The 18120-nt window shown below is 42.0% G+C and overlaps 1 protein-coding gene across 1 annotated transcript in view; it reads left to right on the top strand.

The window, feature by feature from the left end:
• Positions 1-17968, top strand: part of VAT1 (vesicle amine transport 1) — a 36089-nt gene extending 18121 nt beyond the window's left edge. The window contains exons 2-6 of the mRNA XM_042472319.1: positions 6135-6342; positions 7635-7805; positions 8816-8905; positions 11109-11350; positions 12708-17968. Of these exons, the coding sequence (XP_042328253.1) occupies positions 6135-6342; positions 7635-7805; positions 8816-8905; positions 11109-11350; positions 12708-12812 (816 nt within the window). The 3' untranslated portion in view covers positions 12813-17968. The remainder of the gene's footprint in view (positions 1-6134; positions 6343-7634; positions 7806-8815; positions 8906-11108; positions 11351-12707) is intronic.
• The last annotated feature ends 152 nt before the right edge of the window (positions 17969-18120 follow it).

Below are 18120 nucleotides of genomic sequence, written 5' to 3'. Positions count from 1 at the left end.
AAGGCTGAAGCCAATGGGCTCATCTCCGCTTTGCCTGCCAAAAGATTCTGGTTGAATAGGGCTTATTGTATAGCTCTGGAAACTTGACTCCATTGCTTTTAACTCATTTGGATAAGCCAGCATGAACTTTGCTGTTTGGCCTTAAACACTGCATCCAAGGCTAGAGTGCTGGAGTGGGAGGTTCATGCAGAAGGTGAAGGATACCAGGCCACAATGATACTAGAGCCAGATAAACACAGGATTTCCCCTCTGCAGAGGAAGCGATTGTGTTTTCTTTCAGCAGGAGAGGTGCATGGCAGGCAGGCGGAAATCTGGAAGCTGTGCCAGAAGGATATATTGTTTCCACAGATACCTCCAGCAGCCCACCCATCTAACCACTCTTAGTATTTTGTGTGCATGTATGTCTGTGTGTAAAAGAAGCCAATATTTCATTATTATTCCCCTTTAATGAAAACATGGCTATGGCAAGGGAGCAATCTAGGGCCTAAGGACTTAAATTAGCTGCTTTCCCCACTAAATGGCCTAATTTCTAGGATTGTCAGGGTTAAAACTGGAGAGGGTTCCTGTTCCTTTAATGGTTGTATAGAAGAGCAGATGTTGTTTGTTACCTGGTTGCTTGACAAGCGAAACCTGAACAACCTTTAAGGGAACAAGATGTCTCCAGCTTTTGTTTTGGCAACTCTTCTAATCTGTGGAAGGCCCCTTGTCAATCTACAGCCCACCCTGTATGTAACAGCAGAAGATTCTGGGAGATAAACCACTACAGTCAGGCCTCTGTATCCATGCAATACATATATAAATTCCAAAAAGCAAACTTTGATTTTGATTGTAGTGGTTTATATAAGGGACACCATATTACTATGTCATTGTATTTAATGGGATGTGAGTATCCACGGATTTTGGTATCAATGGTGGGTCCTGGAACAGAACCCTAGTGGATACCAAGGGACCACTGTATATACCGTTGTTTCCTCTTGAGCATGTTGATAGTCACCATTGCCCAGAGTACACTGAGGGGATCTTGAGAGCATTCTTCCCCACTTGCTCACTGTAGAGAAAAATTAGGAAGAGAGAGTAAGTGTGCGAGTGCCTTACTTATCACCTAACTGAGGAAATACCAGCATATCTGGGAACACAGTTTGGAGAAACACTGGTTTACCTGGACATTTGGGCTTATGTCATCAGCTAACTAGCGGCAGCACAGATTTACAATGAAGGCATAATGGCAATTCTCAGCCTCATTTGTAAACCTTCAGTATGTTGTCTCTTCCAATTGGGCACCCACCAGATGTCCTGGAATGAAACTCTTATTCTCCTAGTTAGCAGCGGGGCGAAGAAAGGGTAACCTAACACGTGGTCCTCCCCTCAAATGGTCAAAAATCTGCTTCTTGGGGTGTAATTGGCCACTTTAAGGACCAAAATTGGGGTGGGTGGGGGGAGGGTCATTGGAGCTGAAAATGACTGAGGGTGGGTGTGTACAATCTTTTAAGTCCTTAAGGCCCTTGGAAGCAGCTCACTCTGGTCTAGTGGATAAGTGGTAATCACATCTTGGTTATTTGGGTTTTGAAACTTAACTAGTAACCAATCACTAGGAATTTCATTGTCCAAGCAGAGGCAAGGCCCATCTTGGTCCTACTCAGATCACAGGCAGCCTCCAGTACTATTAGACCTATCTTATAATGTGTCATTGTTACTTGCCTTTAAATTATCTCTGATTTATGGTGACCCTATCCTTGGATTATCATGAAAACATTTGTTCAGAGGGGATTTGCCATTGCCTTCTTCTGAGAGAGTGTAACTTGCCTAATGTCACCCAGTGGAATTTGATTGTTGAGTGGGGATTCAAACCCTGGTCTCTCGAAGTCCTAATCCAATATTCAAACCACTATACTGTACTGGCTCAGTTTAAAAAATGAGCAATTTCCTAATTTCCCATTTTAATCTTCTGTTGGAGTAGGTTAACTGAGAAAAGTGTCACAGCTCCATGTGGTGTTGAGTTTTTTAAATCTGTTATGAATTGTGTCAAAAGAAATGCTTCCTTGAACATACATCTTATCAGCTTTCTTTCAGTGTAACAAACGCAACTGGAGCATATTGGGAATACCTTTGAGTAGCTTCCAGCTCCGCCCTGCCCTTCTGACAATGTTGGTTGACCTTTGATTCATTGACTACCAGAGTCAGTTATGAGCTGCTTAGCCTATGTAAATTGCAGCATGCTTCCACAGTTGTGTTTTTTTCCCCTCCCCATGACCCATGGGCGCTAGAGCTTTTTTTTAAACGATCCCAGGGTCAGCTATGGAATGTACAATGTAGTACTGAGCATGGGCAGTGTTTTCCTCTCACTGATAATAAGAACAGCCTTTCTCACACATTTCAGGTTATGAGGGAAGGATTTTTGGGTGTTAATAGTGGGCCAACTTCAAGTAGAACCCCAATACATCTGTTGCTTTTGTTGCCCCATTCCCCTCCCTGTGTCCTTCCCCAATATGGAGTGTAGCTACAAGGAGAGACAGAGTGAGGGCATTGCCTCTCAATAAGAATTAATGAAATTTTCCTGAATAGCATTGCAGAGAGTGAGTCACTGAAATTCAGTAACAGCTAGACTTCTATTTGCTTTGTTTGCATTCCCCTGATAGCTTTGCTTGCCCCCTTTTCTTTGGATGCTTGAACTGTGTTTCTTAATTTTTACACAGCTGCACTGTTGCAAATTTGAGGAATGAAGGCAAATGTCATTTGCAGCCTAGGTCTCTTTCTTGCTAGTCATGAGCAGGGTTTCAGACACGCTCCCTGCAAAACAGGAGTTAAAGGCCCAACTAGTTCAGAGTGCAAAATCTGTGGTCTTCCAGATGCTGTTGGAATACAATTCCTATATTCCGGGGATCTTGCCAATGCTGAATGGGGGCTGATCCAAGCTGGAACTCAATAACATCTGGTGGAGTACAACTTCCCTATACAGTATCTGTTTTGTTGAATATCCTGTTTCTGTCCAGGGCCAGTGGAATACTACCTGGAAAAAAGCATTGCCTAAAGTTAGGGCCTAAATTCCTTAAAGGCACCGAATCCAGTATGGTCTTAGATTAATCTAAGCAAGGTCAACCCTGTTTAGTACTTGTCATTGTAGGTGCTATAGGTTATGTTTCAGAGGAAGGAACTGTCAAAACAACCTCTTGAGTATTCCTTGCCTAAGGAAACCCTATGGATTGCCTTAAACTGACAGGTGACTTGAAGGCACATTGTTGTTATTGTTGTGTGCCTCCATGTTTCCAATTTGCGGCAGACTTATCACATGGTTTTCTCAGCAAGATTTGTTTTCCTGAGTTTGTCTTTGCCTTTCTCTGAAGCTGAGAATATGATTTGCTTAAGGTTACCCAGTTGGTCTCCATAGCTGCATGGCAATTTGAACCCTGATGGCCAGAGTCATAGTTCAGTATTCAAGCCACTACGCCATGCTGGCTGGCACATACACACAAAGACAATAAAAAAAAACCTTGGAGTTGGGCCCCTTCCCTTGCAGCAAATGCTGTGTAAGCCACACTTCATATTCTGCAGACTTTAGCTTGTGATGTGGCCATCTTTTTCAAATCAGCTAAAAATAATGGGTGAGAATAGGTTCATAATTTTTATGTCTTTTCATTTCTGGGCGTCTGCATGAGAGTCTTCAAAGGATGAAAGAAGTATTTTTCTTTTTTTCTCTTTCAGACTCCTTTTTAGATATTTAGATTTTTAAAAAATGTTTTTAATTGTACTGTTTTTAATGCTGTGAAGCCACTCTGAGTCCCAGTCCTGGGGAAAGAGCAGGATACAAATAAATATACAGTCGGCCCTTCTTATACACTGATTTTTTATACAAGGATTCAAGCATACATGGTTTGAAAATGTTCAAAAAAAGTATAAATTTCAAAAGTCAAACCTTGATTTTCCATTTTTTATAAGGGACACCATTTTGCTATGTCATTATATTTAATGAGACTTGAGCATCCATAGATTTTGTTATACACGGGGGATCTTGGAACCAAATCCCAGCGTATAACAAGGGTCCACTGTAATTGTTGTTGTTGTTGTTGTTGTTATTATTGCATATTATCTTTCACCCTTCATATGCTGTGTTTGACCTAAATGTACCAAATTATTATTTGAGTTTACGTCATGATCTAGTTCTATTTTCTAAATAAGGAACTCACTGTAGCTATGCCATGGTACTAAGCACAGTTCAAATTAAATTACTTGAACTTCATTTATTTTATTTTATTTTATTTTTAATGTATTAGCTCAGGAGTGGGGAACATTTGACTCTCCAGAAGTCCAAACCAGCATAGGCAATGGTTTGGGAAGTGTGGGGCTTGGAGGAGTTCAAAACATCTGGAGGTCCAGAGCTTCCCTACTTTTCATCTAGAGAGCACTAATACTACATAAACATTGCAAAGAACTGCCCCTAGCTCACAGGCACACACCTCTTTCAGGGTATTAAAACATAGCTCTGAAATTTAAAAAATCAACCTGCTGTTCTTTTGAAATTCTCTTTGGAAGAATGCAGAATGCACAGAACGCACATTCCTTTTATCAAGGATTCATGGAAATTCGTGCAATAACTGTACACACCAAACAAGAGAAGCCCTCTCGCTTTATTTAGTATGTCTCATCTTTTCAAACTGGGACTCAAACTGAAACAAATTAGAAATGAAAACATGCATGGTTAAAATTACGAGAAGTTATTATTAAAACAATAGTAAACAAACAAGAAAATTAAAACCATTTGTAACAGTTTAAAACATTTTTTTAAAAAGTATATCACCCTAAATAGTCCCTTTATTGAAAAACAGTAAAATTGCTAAAGCCTGTTGGATTAGAAAGATTTTGTTGTTGTTGTTAAAAGGACAATAACAGGGAGCCAGTCTGGTCTCTCTAGGGCTGCATCCTCACTGCAGAAATAATGCAGGCTGACACCACTTTAATTGCCATGACTCAGTGCTATGGAATCCTGGGATATTTAGTTTGTTGTAGCACTAGCGCTCTCTGACAGAATACTAAATGTCTCACAAAACAACAAATCCCAATATTCCATAGCATTGAGCCATGGCAATTAAAGTGGTGTCAACCTAAATTATTTCTATAGTGAGAATTCAGTTTATGAAGGGAATTCCAGAATCTGGGAGCAGTTGCAGAAAAGGCCTTTCCCTGCATTTCCAGCTAATTTGCCTGGGGAGGTGACAAAACTGAATGAAGGTCTCTCCCAAAAATCATGGAGCTTGGGCAGCATTATTGGAAGATATGGCCATTCAGATGGCCTGAGCCTTGAGCCTTATACAGTAGGTCTGTGGCCAGAAACAGACTGGCAGCTAGTGGAGCTATTGTACAGTTGGCCACCCAGATCAACAAATTCTGCATACAGGGATTCAAACATCCATGACTAGATTTTTTTTTAATTTCAAAAAGCCTACTTTGATTTTGCCATTTGATATAAGGGACACCCTTTTACTAGCACACCATTGCATATAATGGGACTTTTTAAGCATCAGTGGATGTTGGTATCCATTGGAGGTCCTGGAAACAAATCTCACCAGATTACCAAGGGACCACGGTAATGAAAAAGTTAGCATTCTCCATTTGTCTTGGGGGTGGGATGCTAGTGGATCCATTGTCATATCAGGCGAAGAATTCATTTTCAGTTTTATGAGTGTTTCTTCCACAGCTGCTTTGAGTTGTATGGGAATGTCCCTGGTACCCAGCCTCTGTTGGAATAAGGTCCAACACCAAGAGTGCTCCTAGAGCAGCTATGCAATGACTGGTTGTAAAAGTGGATTTGCTTCTTCTATGTTTCTCCATAGGAGGCAAGTCCATTGCCTTCCAGAGGCACTCCAGCAGGGACGTAGCCAAGGGGGGGGTCTGTGGGGTCTGGACCCCCCCTTCTGTTAGATACAATGAATGGTGCATGCCGCTGTGCTGTCACACCCAAGCAACATTATAATGGCGGCACTTAGTCTGGACCCCCCCTTCCCAAAATCCTGGCTACGTGCCTGACTCCAGTGCAATGGATTCACCAGCCACATCTGTGTAGGGTACAGAATCTAACTTGTGATATCCGTCCATTTGAGCTTGGATCCATGAATCTTGACTGTCCTTTTCTATTACACCAGGTGGGTGATAAGGTGATGGTGATGGCCAGATCTGGTCTCTGGCAGGAAATAGTGACAGTCCCAGCCAATCAGACATTTCCAATGCCAGAAGGGATGAGCTTTGAAGAAGCTGCCGCCTTTCTTGTCAATTACATCACAGCCTACATGGTCCTTTTTGACTTTGGCAACCTGCGGCCCAACCAGAGTGTCCTTGTCCACATGGCAGCAGGTAAGAAGAATTTATCCTTTTGTGTCAGTGAACCATGGTGAAAACCATGAAAGATGATAGCAAAATGGCTCTTGGATTCTGTCTCTTCCTTCTTGCAGTGTTAAGAGATTGAGGGGAGATCATAGTAAGAGTACCCAAATACTGTAGCTGAAAAGCTGCCATGTGGAAGATGGAGCCAGGATGTCACTGTAGTTGCATCACAGCCTACCCTGAGTAGGGAAGGGGGTGAATTAGATTTTCTCTAAAGCACTTACCAACTCTATGATTCTGGTATTGTTAATTCATTACAGGTACAAGCATTACAGGCCCTCCAGATGTTTTTGGCTTTCATCTCACACTAGCCTTAACTAGCATAAGCAGTGGCGTGGCAGTATAGGAATTGTAAGCCCCAAATATTTTGAGAACTACAATTGCCCACCTCTAATTTATTATATTTATATCTCACCTTTCCGATGAGAAGCTCAAGGTGGCATGCAAGGCTGAACCTCACAGCAACATGGTGAAGTAGGTTAGGCTGAGAAAGTTACTGGACCAAGATCACACACAAAATTTCATTGGGAGGGGGGATTTGAATCTGGGTCTTTCCGTTCATAGTGCGCTACTCTAACCACTCCTCCAAATTAGATATGAGAAAGTGGTATTCTGTTAAGCTGCCATAGCATTCACATTTTGTGAATTGTAGTTTTGTAAAGGGACAAGGAACCTCTAAAATAGAGATGGAACTCTAGTGTCAGGACCAGCTAGCATAGCCAAAGCCCAGGGATGATAGAAATTGTAGTACATGTCCTCTATACTTCTGTGCCAAAAAATTCTTACCACTCATTCATGAAAAATGCAACTTCCAGGCTTCCTTTTTTAAAGCAGGGAGGAAAATAAAGCAAGTTAAGCCATGTCAAAATAGTTTAAATGTATAGCATTATGTATAACATAAATGATGTCTTGAGGCTTTGTTCATTTCATAGTACTGCAGAGAACATCGCTCATTGATTTAATTTAGGTTGGAATAGAAATACACAAATTCAGGCGTGGAAAGTGATGAACTCTGGTGAACTGTGAAATTCAGAAAGGATGTGCTACATGCCTCACCAGCCTGCCTTGCTTCTCATGTACTTTGAGCCGAGACAATATCCACTGTCTAAAGAACCTGGCCATGTACTTTCTTTGGAATAAGGAGCAAATTGCCATCATCATTTAGACTGAGTAGGATAGCAGCATTGTATCTTCCTACCAATGGGTCAGGGCCTTCCCCATTGTTTCCATGCTCATTTGGCTTTCTTTCTTTCTCTTTGCAGGTGGAGTAGGAACTGCTGCAGTACAGCTCTGCAAAACGGTAGAAAACGTCACTGTTTTTGGCACAGCCTCTGCCTCTAAGCATGAGTCCCTCAAGGAAAATGGGGTCACCCACCCTATTGACTATCGGGCTGCTGATTATGTGGCAGAGGTCCGGAAAATCTCCCCCAAAGGTCAGTGACAAAGACTGAGTAGAGGAAGTTAGGAAGCAGGGGAGGGAGATGAAATTTCTTACACTCCTGGTACTAAAGAGAGCCTTGTATATTATCATTTTATAAAGTGGGTTAGAGATATCCAACAATGAATTCTCAGTACTAACACCAAATCACAATTCCCAGCATTCTTGACATGAGTTTATAAAATGTCAGAATTACATATTTGGTAGGGCTTTCCCAATTAACAGGATCTTAGTTATTCATGCAAATTCAGTCATTCTTAAAATTCTCCACTAGAGAACTCTACTCTTGCTCCTGAACTACAACATAAGAAGAGAATAACACCAGATAGGACTACATATTCCAGTATTCCATAGGATAGAGCAATGGCAGTTAAAGTGCTATCAAAGTGTTATAATTGTGTAAGGGTGCATTTTAAAATGGAGTGAAGAAGTTGCAGACATAAATGGATAAGGATCTGTAGGTGTCTAGCAGGTTATATCTAGGACTCAGTGGAATCAGCAAAGGCATAAAGTTAGATTCCATCACTTCAGAAAATATAAAATCCAGTTGCCTCCAGTCGTAAGCGAAACACGCAGGTTTGGATCCAGATTTAGTCATAGTGAAAGCAAACCCAATGAAATCAGTTGGACTCAGTTTAGGCATAGCTAGCTGGTCCCATCCATTTCACTGGGTTTATTCTAACTAAATCTGGATCCAACCCATACTGTCCATGCTAGGCAGAGAAAAAAAAAGTAAAATTGAGACATCGCCCTTTTCATTTTGGTCAAACAGGTATGCTGCCCTGTTTGACCAAGCAAACACTATACATTGTAGCTGTACTTTTCCTTTTAATCAAGACTAAGCATTGCTGTTTTGGAAATGTCCTTCAAAATGACAATATGTTAAAGATAGTAAAAAATGGAAACTTCAGATGTGGTATTTTGTTTCTATTCTAGTGGGGAAAGATAAAGGGTTTTCCTAGTAAAACCGTGCTGATTGCTTTTCCCCCCTCTTCCTTTTCCTAGGTGTAGATGTGGTCTTGGACCCCCTAGGGGGCTCAGATACCACAAAAGGCTTTAATCTCCTGAAACCAATGGGCAAACTAGTCACCTACGGTGAGTAAGAAAGCATCCTGTTTATGGTGTTGTTGCCGTTAGGATCCCACAAGATCTATCTTAGGAAACCTGCAAAGAAAGTGCCTTTGGCCATGTACTGAGTGCTGTGACAACACAGGAAATAAAGCTCAGTTTGTATTGCCAAGATTTAGCTTCTGGGACAGCCCTTTCCAAGCTGCTGGCCTTCTCCAGATGTCTTGGAATATAAATACCATTATATCCCATTCAGTGGCCCTAGTATGTATGTACGTATGTATTGTTGTGTGACTTCAGGTCGTTTCAGACTTATGGTGATCCTAAGATGAACCTTTCACAGGGTTTTCTGGAGCTAGGAATATGTGACCCACCCAAGGTCACCCAATGGGTTTCCATAGCCAAACGCGGAACTGAACCTTGATTTCCAGAGTCATAATCCAGTGCTCAAACGAATGCACAATTCAGGGTCACCTTTTCCCCCAAACTGGGACGCAAACAGCTTACAAATTGTAGTAAGTGCAATACCATTAAAACTTACAAGAAAGTAACACTAAAATTGACATTGGAAACAGTAAAGCATATACATTCGGCTCATCCTTACCAATATAGCCCCACCCCATTCTCCTCCATAGTGGCACATTCACGTTGGTCCTTCATTTCTACAGGGTTTCCCATAGATGGCAAACATTCATGTGCCACATCAACATGGTCTCTCACACACATGTCACACCACCATTGAAGAGAACAGGACTTGAGGTCCCACAACATTTGCCATCTACAGGAAACCCTGTAGATACGAAGGGCCAACTGTAATCAAAATGTTAAAAAGTAATTAAAATAGTACTATTAAAACAGCACTACATACACTTAAATGTTATTTCTTTACAAACCTTCAGTTCTCAAAAGCCTGCTGGGATAAAAAATAAGTCTTTTCCTGTTGAGAGAGCTATCCTAGCATCCATGGGATGTGTTTGATTGGAGATGGGGGAGTGGTAGCCTGGTTTGTCTAGAAGGTATCAGATTCAGGAAGGCTGCTCTGGAATCTGAGAATTAATAAATTTCTAAGAATATATATGGCAAAGATAGGAAACTGGTAGGTAGCTCTCTAGTAGGTTTGGAGGCCAGTTTTCTGTTCTTAGACCTTCATTGGGGCCACACAGACTCTTTACAACATGTCAAGAAAAAAGAGAGAAAAAAATAAGAGAAAAGGCAAAGAAAAAAACTGCAAAACAATTAAAAAGAATGCAGAAAGCAGAAGTTGCTGGAAGTCTGGTTCTGGTTTTGAAAATTAGGCATCTTTTGATGTTAAACAGGCCACCAACAACCTATTGAAAATATGAATTCCTGGAGGCTTCCAGAAGAAACAATTCATTCTTATAGAAGCCCTGGTGGATGCAGTGGTTAAATGCCAGTACTGCAGCCACTCACTCACAAACCACAAGGTTTGTGAGTTCAATCCCAGTCAGGGGCTCACGATCAACTCAGCTTGGCATCCTTCCGAGGTCATTAAAAATGAGTACCCAGCATGTTGGGGGCAATTAGCTTACAGTTTTAGACCACTTAGAGACTGCTTAGTGTGGCATGAAGCAGTATATAAATGAAACTGCTATGCTATTATTTTTGAACAGGAAAATGATGATTTGGGAAATTAGAGAGGTCAGAGTTTACAAAACAGCCTTGGGGGATCTCATACAGGCCTAGGATCATATTTTCCCCACCTGGATAGATGTGGCTTTGCAGATCAGACTAAAGCACCATCTTTCTATGGCCAGCCCGTGTTTCTGTGAAGCAGACAGGATGGTGGATTCTGGTCACAATGACATGAAAACATCACCAGGACTTATTCCCATAGCAAGGGCTCTGAACTTAAAAGAGCTGAGCCATTTTTTTTAAAACTGACCTTAAACTGCAGTACATTAAGGATCCCCAAAACTAGTTTGGCTGAGAAGCAACAATCAATGTAGGGAAATAACAAGATTGTCACCTTGAGGGGTGGCCTTGATGCTGGGTTTTGTAGAACAGTGGTTCTCAACCTTGGACCCTTTAGTGTTATGGACTTCAAATTACAGAAGCCCCAGCTAGTATGGCCAGTGGTGAAAGATTATTGGGAGATGGAGTCCAAAACACCTGGAAGGGTGAAAGTTAAGACTTGCTGTCAGACAGCATCTAGCGTGGCACCATTGCACTTACTGATGAATGTTAACCTGGATATACTTAACCTTTGCAGGTGTAGCCAACTTGTTAACAGGGCAAAGGAAGAACCTGATGGCCATGGCAAAGACCTGGTGGAACCAGTTCAGTATCAATGCATTGCAGCTGCTTCATTCTAACAAAGCTGTTTGTGGCTACCACCTGGGCTACCTGGATGATGAGGTGGAACTTCTAAATGGTGTGGTCACCAAGCTCATTGCCCTCTACAATCAAGGCAAAATCAAGCCAAAAGTGGACTCTGTTTGGTCTTTTGAGCAGGTGAGAGTATGTGGCAGAGCAGCAAGCTCTCCTTATGTCTCATGGACTCCACAAGAGTCTGTTGCCATGTAGCCTTCCTCTCTAGCACCCCTCTTTTCAGAAAAACAAACACTGTGCACACAGTTTATGGCATTAGAATGGGGCTAATGCCAGAGGATTATGCTACACTCCTTCAGGGGTGTGTGGTGAATCTCAGAAGCAGAGACATCCATTATCATATTAAATGCAAGCCGCGACTTCTGTATACTCTTAATGTTGTTCCGAATGACAGCATTAAGGGGCCAGTCTGGATTGTTAAAGAAATTTTTAAAAAATAGATGAGGAGGAGTAAGAAGTCTTTCTCTGGCTGACTTGGCATTTTGTTATCCCATGATGCTGATGGGAGAAAAGAAAGTGAGTGAGTAAATGGATGAGTCAAACAGTCACTTCCCTCTTGCATTAGCTGTTCCTTTTGAGTGAGAAGGAAGGAACAGAGAAACGGCAGCACTCCATGTAAGCTCCCAAGTCAGTCTCCTTGATCAGTTCATTGCCCTGGCATTGAAATAGAGTCCTGCACTGAATTCTGCTTTTTCAGAGTACCTCCATTGTTCTCTCATTGTATCTTTCAAGGATTGAGCTGAGACTGCAAAAATGTTACATTAGCCAAGCAGGAGAGCACAGTTGTGGGAATCCTGCTATGCTTTGATGGTTCTATAGATGTTCCCTTTCGGTGCCACATTGTGAGATGCATCCAGACTGCTTTTGATCTCTGCTTTTGGAATTTCTCAGTTTTGGGGGGAGAGGGAGAAAGAGAACAAGACTGAGAGAAGTAGAATGAAGATTCTCATGAGACTACATGTCATGTCACACTACACAAAAACTGCCATGGCTGTACCCTATGGAATCCTAGGATATATAGTTTGGGGAGGCATTAGAGCTCTCTAAACACTCTTTCCTAGGATGGAACCATGAGAGTTAAGGTGGAATAATAAAATTGTAACTGCAAAATGAAAGGCCCCCACATTATCTTTGCTTCTGTTCTGTACACTGTAGTTCAGAGTTCTATTGCAGTCCTTTATGGATTTTATTTAGACTCATAACATGGCTGTTTTATTTTTAGTTGTTATAGATACTTCCATTTACCAGCTAATAGTAGTAAAGAGGAGATGGCTTTTCTCCATCATGCTGGGCATTTGTCTGACCAGTGCTAAATATGGAAATACTGAACTAGATGGGACTTTGGCCTTCTCCCAATTCTTGATAGAGGTCCCTGGCACTGGAGAGGACCAAAGGGGGGGGGGGGGGAAGTGCCTGTGAAAAGAGTTAGACCTTACTCTTAAGGAATATAATGAATCTCCTCTCCCTTCTCTTTTTGAAGGTTGTGGATGCTATGAAGCAGATGCAGGAGAAGAAGAATGTTGGGAAAGTTGTTCTGGTTCCTGAAGCACCACCGAAAGATGAAAACAAGAAAGCAGAGAACTAAAGCCAAGGGGCATGGGTGGATTGTCTGACCTCAGGTCCTCATGTTGGTTTTTGTTGGGTTGGGTTGTTGTTTTTTTCTTAGCTCTCCCTCCTTCCACCCCATCTGATCTTTTTGAAGGAAGTAGGAATGGACAGATTTCACACTGCTGTTAGTGGAACAAGTGGCATAAAGATGGAAGAGACCAATGTCTTGCATTGTGGCCAGTTAGTTAAAGATGGGGCAAACCTCTTGATTTTCACAAATTGTTCTGTAAGTGGGGCTCAAAATGATTGCGCCATCTTTGTAAACTAATTGGCTGGCCTAGCTTTTATTTTTAAGGTATCCCACTGATGCTGCACCTCTACTTTTGTGGGATCAACACTTTGGTCTCTTAAAGGAACAAAAAAGCATCATATGAAGGGTAGGGTGCCTGAGGTAGGTGCCTCTATTGCAGTCTCCTCTGTTTTTTCTAGATTCTTCTCTTTCCGCTATCACCCACCCACGACTCCACAAAATTTTCACCTGAATCATTTTACCTCTAGGACCTCTTCTCTTCCCCCATCTCCCTCCCACCCCCAGGCTGCCTCTGAATACTCGGTGACTAATAACTTTTGAGCATGTAAAACTCCCATTGTTACAGCAACTACTGACTGTTTCCATGGAAATGAAGCTTCAAATCTATCACTTCCGATGGACATGTTTAATAAGCAGAACACACCAGACCCTTTATTGTTTTGTTTTTTGGCAGCTCGGCTGTTGCACAAAAAAATTGGGGTATGGGGGAGGGGTGGAAGACAACTTGTGCCTCTATGACAGAGCCCTAGACACTGCCACTGCCTTCTCTCCAATGTGCAAGTGTCACTCTACTGGAGCTCAGACAAGTTTCTTTCTTTCCATTTTGCACTACAACTCATAGAATCCCCTGGCCACTATGTCCAAAAAAGGGAACTTGTCCAAGCACTGCATGATTCTATGTAGGCAAGCCTCACACACCAAAATAATTTTAAATCCATCGATTTGCCATGTTCAGGGGCAAGACTTGATTTTCCCCCAGATGAAATGGATTGTGCAGACAGCGTACTTAACAGTGCCAAGCAGCTGACTAGCCTGTAATCTCAGATCTGCTATCGCTTGCAAAACAAATCAACTCTTCTGTCATGGTAATATCATATGACTTAGCAAGGGGTCGGTTTGGTGTTTTAATATGGAAACAATAGTACATTCTCTGACATTTAAGAAACGAATAATGCTTTGATCACAGCAGGCTGGATGAAGACAGACTAAACTATCACCTCTTACCATTCTGATGCTTGTTTTGATTTGAAACCAAAAGTATCCAGATAGTGCATACACTCCTGTCTTGTCCAACATAGCATCCAAAATTAACACAGTTCATGATTCATTATTGCATTGTTTTGGGCGGGGATGGTGGTGATGACATGAAGAATTTTGTGTGAGGAGGAGCAGGGACAGAAGGCAGAAACTATGATCTCTTCCTTACATCTTGACTTAGAAAATGGCCCATCTAAGAATGGATGCTGACTGGCCTTGCTGCAGCCATCCAACTCTGTGTAAACTGCTCTGCTGAAACAGCTTCTGTTTAATTCAGGGTGTAGGTTCTGGTCTCTTCCTTGGAAAAACAGGCTTCGTTTTTTCCTGTCTTCTGGCCCTCTTCCATTTCAATAACTCTTTTCAATCTTCTTTGGCCCACCACAGAGTATCACTTTTCTGCAGTTGTGCCCAGTTTTGAATGTCCTGCTTTTTCTCATAGCTGGATCTTCTTGTTCCATGGTATTGCCCTCCACATTCTGGTTAACAGTAGGTGCAAGCCAAGGGATGAAGGACCTGCTCACTTCCCCAGCCCTCTTCCTTGATGTTCACAGGTTGGCCAAGGCATGAAGCCTGATGCCAGCAATCTGTCTTTTCCAGGAAGAACATATTAGGGACCCTGACATTTAAACCTTTGCATGTATTGTGCTCCTTTTTCCTGAGGGACATGTGGTCGAAGTGTTCCCTTTAGCTGGTAAAGAAATATATGCAAGTGAGAAGGCCAACTGTGGGCCTTGTTTGGTCCATGATTGCCCATAATTATTATGAGTATCTTGATGCTAAAGACTTCATAATTTTGAAGTCTGATCAAATGCATCTGTTATCCCTTCCTTTCCAAGCATCCATCTGTTGAAATAGTTGTTAGTCTAGGTGTTTTAAGGCAAAAGGTTTCAGTATGGACCCTCTGGGCTTCCTCATAGGTGCATTTCCCCACTCTCCCCCCCCCCAGTTTGTGTAAGTTGAAAACAAATTACCTGGCTTGCAAGCAACCCACATCATTTTCCTTCCCCAGAATGCCCATGGGCACCATGTGTGCTCCCTGTGGCACGTTGCTTAACAGCAGCCAGGCCACCTGCTAACCTAGAAACTCATCTTTTAGCTGTATCAGTTTCTTTTTCTCAGATGTTTTTGCATGGGCTGCTTCCACAATGTCATCCACCCACCCCTATTGACAGCCATTTTGGCGAGGCTTTTAATCAAAATTCCAAATGGGTCCACCTGCCCAATAAGGCGTTGTCTTGGTTATCTACATATATAACAAACAGATCTACTAGCAATTTCAGTGAATAACATAAACAAATAAGCATTTTACATAGTCAGCATGGAGACATTTTGGCTCTGATAACTAAAAATCCAAAAGATCGTTCTGAGTAAAAGGTAGGAAGAACCCTTCTTGCAGTGCCTCATTTCTTTTAACACAGAATTACAACATTCTTTATAGCTTGAAGCAGTGGTATTTGGGAGTCCATCTTTTCTTGCAGCTCGAACAAAGTCACGCAGCACTGCTTAGTTATCCCTTACATCTTTAAAGCTATCCTCTTCATAGCCTCTTACTGAATGACATTATGGGTTCCAGATTAATTCATATGATGCTGGAGCTAGAAAGAGTTAACAGGTCACCTGCTCCAAGCAAGTATGGCTCAGTGGTAAAGCAGATGAGCCTGCTTTCATTCCATGCTAGCTAGTTATTTGGCAGGTAGAAGAGCAGGACAAAATTTCAGCTTAGGAAGTGCCGCAGGTGCTCAGTGGTCTAACTCAGAACAAAGCAGCTTCACATGTGTTCATACATTAGGGTGAGCTGGTGACCAGCTATTCATCCACAGATAGTGTCAAGCAATCCTCACCAGTATGAGCCACAACTCTAGAGCTGATATACTGAATACCCAAGTCATAAAGCTGTCACCCCATGCTTCAAACATACCACTTTCTTCCAGAGCTTGGAAAACTTCCCTTGTTTGTATTGCAAGTTCCAGAATTTTGCTGGCTCATGTGGTCATTGGTTATGTAGGCTGAAGGATTCACGAATTGTAGTAATAAACAAAGAGGAATTTTGTAAGCTCTGCTTACAGGGTTTTTTTTGGGGGGGGGGGAATCATAGTAGGCTCTGACTATTTTGTCCCTCATTTCTCACCACCTGTTCCAGTTTGGTTACACTTTGTGGCATACTCAAGGCTGCTTTTGCCAAGGGCCAGAACTAACTTGCCATCTTCAAAGTTCTTGGGCCTGTACAAGCATGCAAACCCAGTATGATTGACTTACAAAACAAGCAAGCTGGAGTTCACAACTCTGCTTGTGTGAAGCACAACGGGGGTGGGGGAAAACCTTTCAGATGTGTGTCTTAATCTAGAACTCCAACCTCATTCGAAGGGGGGTGAGTTGAGAAGGAAGTGATGCAGACCTTCACTTTTATTGCCTTCCTTCCTTACTGCTGCCTGGTGCCTTATTCCGGATGGCATTTCAGAACTTGTAACCTCATCCTTTTAATACTGCAAGGAACAGCCTTGCTTTTAAAAGAACTCCTATGCTGCAGTTACTCCTGGTTTTACCAGTGCCTTGTTCCAGGCAGTAAGTACTAACCCCAGAAGCTTTTGCCAAACCTGGCTTCTTTAATAGAGTGCACCTGCCCCAAATAACTGGTGTGAAATATGGTATCTATATGATTGTATTTTAGACCAGCAGCAAGGTGTCCTGCATAATGTGATGACTGCCTGCACATGTGCATGCATCTCTAGGCCACATGCTGAGAATATGAGCTTTCCCAGAATCCCCCACCAGGGGAGCCACTGCACATTTATCACAATTGTACTAAGAAAGCCCTTTTTATCTCCCATGCACTGAGTCTATGAGAATGTGCTATAGAAACTACATTTTAAATCTGAATCAATGTACCACTTTCAGATTGTGAGCATATTTTCAGTATTCTGTTCCTAGTATCACTTGTGACACTAGTATCATCCCTTCCAGAATATACCACTCTTTTGGGGGAAAGATTATTACTGTGCTCATAAGTTGTTTGTGGATTTCCCATAAACAGCTGCTGTGAGTGGAATACTGGGGCTCTTTCAGACTATGTTTACAATATTTTTATTTCACTTTAACTGCCATGGCATCATCCTATGGAATACAGGGGTTTGTAGTCTGGAGAGAGATAGAGACCGCTGGTTGAGACTCCAAAATGCCCTTCCCTCAATAGCAAATCCCAGCTTTCTGTAGGACTGAAACATGGCAGTTAAAAGTGAAATCATAGGGCTATAACTGTGTAGTGTGACAGGGTCTCTGGATGAGACAAGCATTTGGTGTGAACTAGCAGGCTTCTTACATTCTTTAGAGATGGGGCAAATACCTTTTCACCTATGTATAAATGTATTGTGGGGGGCGGGGGGCGAGACGGAAAATTCTTAGCAGATAGCAGCAGCAAGCAATGCCATTCCCTTCCTGCAAAATGTTTGTACTGTTTCCCTCCCCTCATGCTGGAGTCTTGCTGGTTTTGAATCATTCCTCCCAAACAAGAAAAAGGTCTTTTCCCTTTGTGCTAGAGGTTTAAAACTGACTTGTCTTACTGCTACTCGGTAGCTGAAATCCTTTTATACAGGAGACATCAAATTTAAAGCACTATAACTTTGCTCTTTGTTGCCTTGCTGATTAATACTGTAGTCTTGAATTTTATAGTAGCCCCTTTCTTTTGTGATTTGACTGTGTGTGTCTCTCTGTGTGTGTGTGTGTGTGTTTGAGACCACTGTTTTATGGGCCATGAGTATTACATGAGACCCTTGATCCCTTTTTTTTTATAAATGGTCTTAACTTGTTAAAACTGCATGTGCTTGACTTCAAGGACCAAAGCAGGAGGGGAAAAAATTAAATGCCACCTGCCACCTACAGTTTCTTAAACCTCCTGTAATAACAAAACACAAGGACAGAATTTGCCACTAGAAGCCTTTCTGTGTGGATTTTGTTGCACTGTTTCAGTGGTTGCTAAAATGCCATTTGAACTCAACAAAAT

This window comes from Sceloporus undulatus, chromosome 6 (genome assembly GCF_019175285.1).
Source record: "Sceloporus undulatus isolate JIND9_A2432 ecotype Alabama chromosome 6, SceUnd_v1.1, whole genome shotgun sequence".
Classification (NCBI taxonomy): Eukaryota; Metazoa; Chordata; class Lepidosauria; order Squamata; family Phrynosomatidae; genus Sceloporus; species Sceloporus undulatus.
Note: the sequence above shows the minus strand (reverse complement) of the source record. Positions and strands in the feature narration are given on the sequence as shown.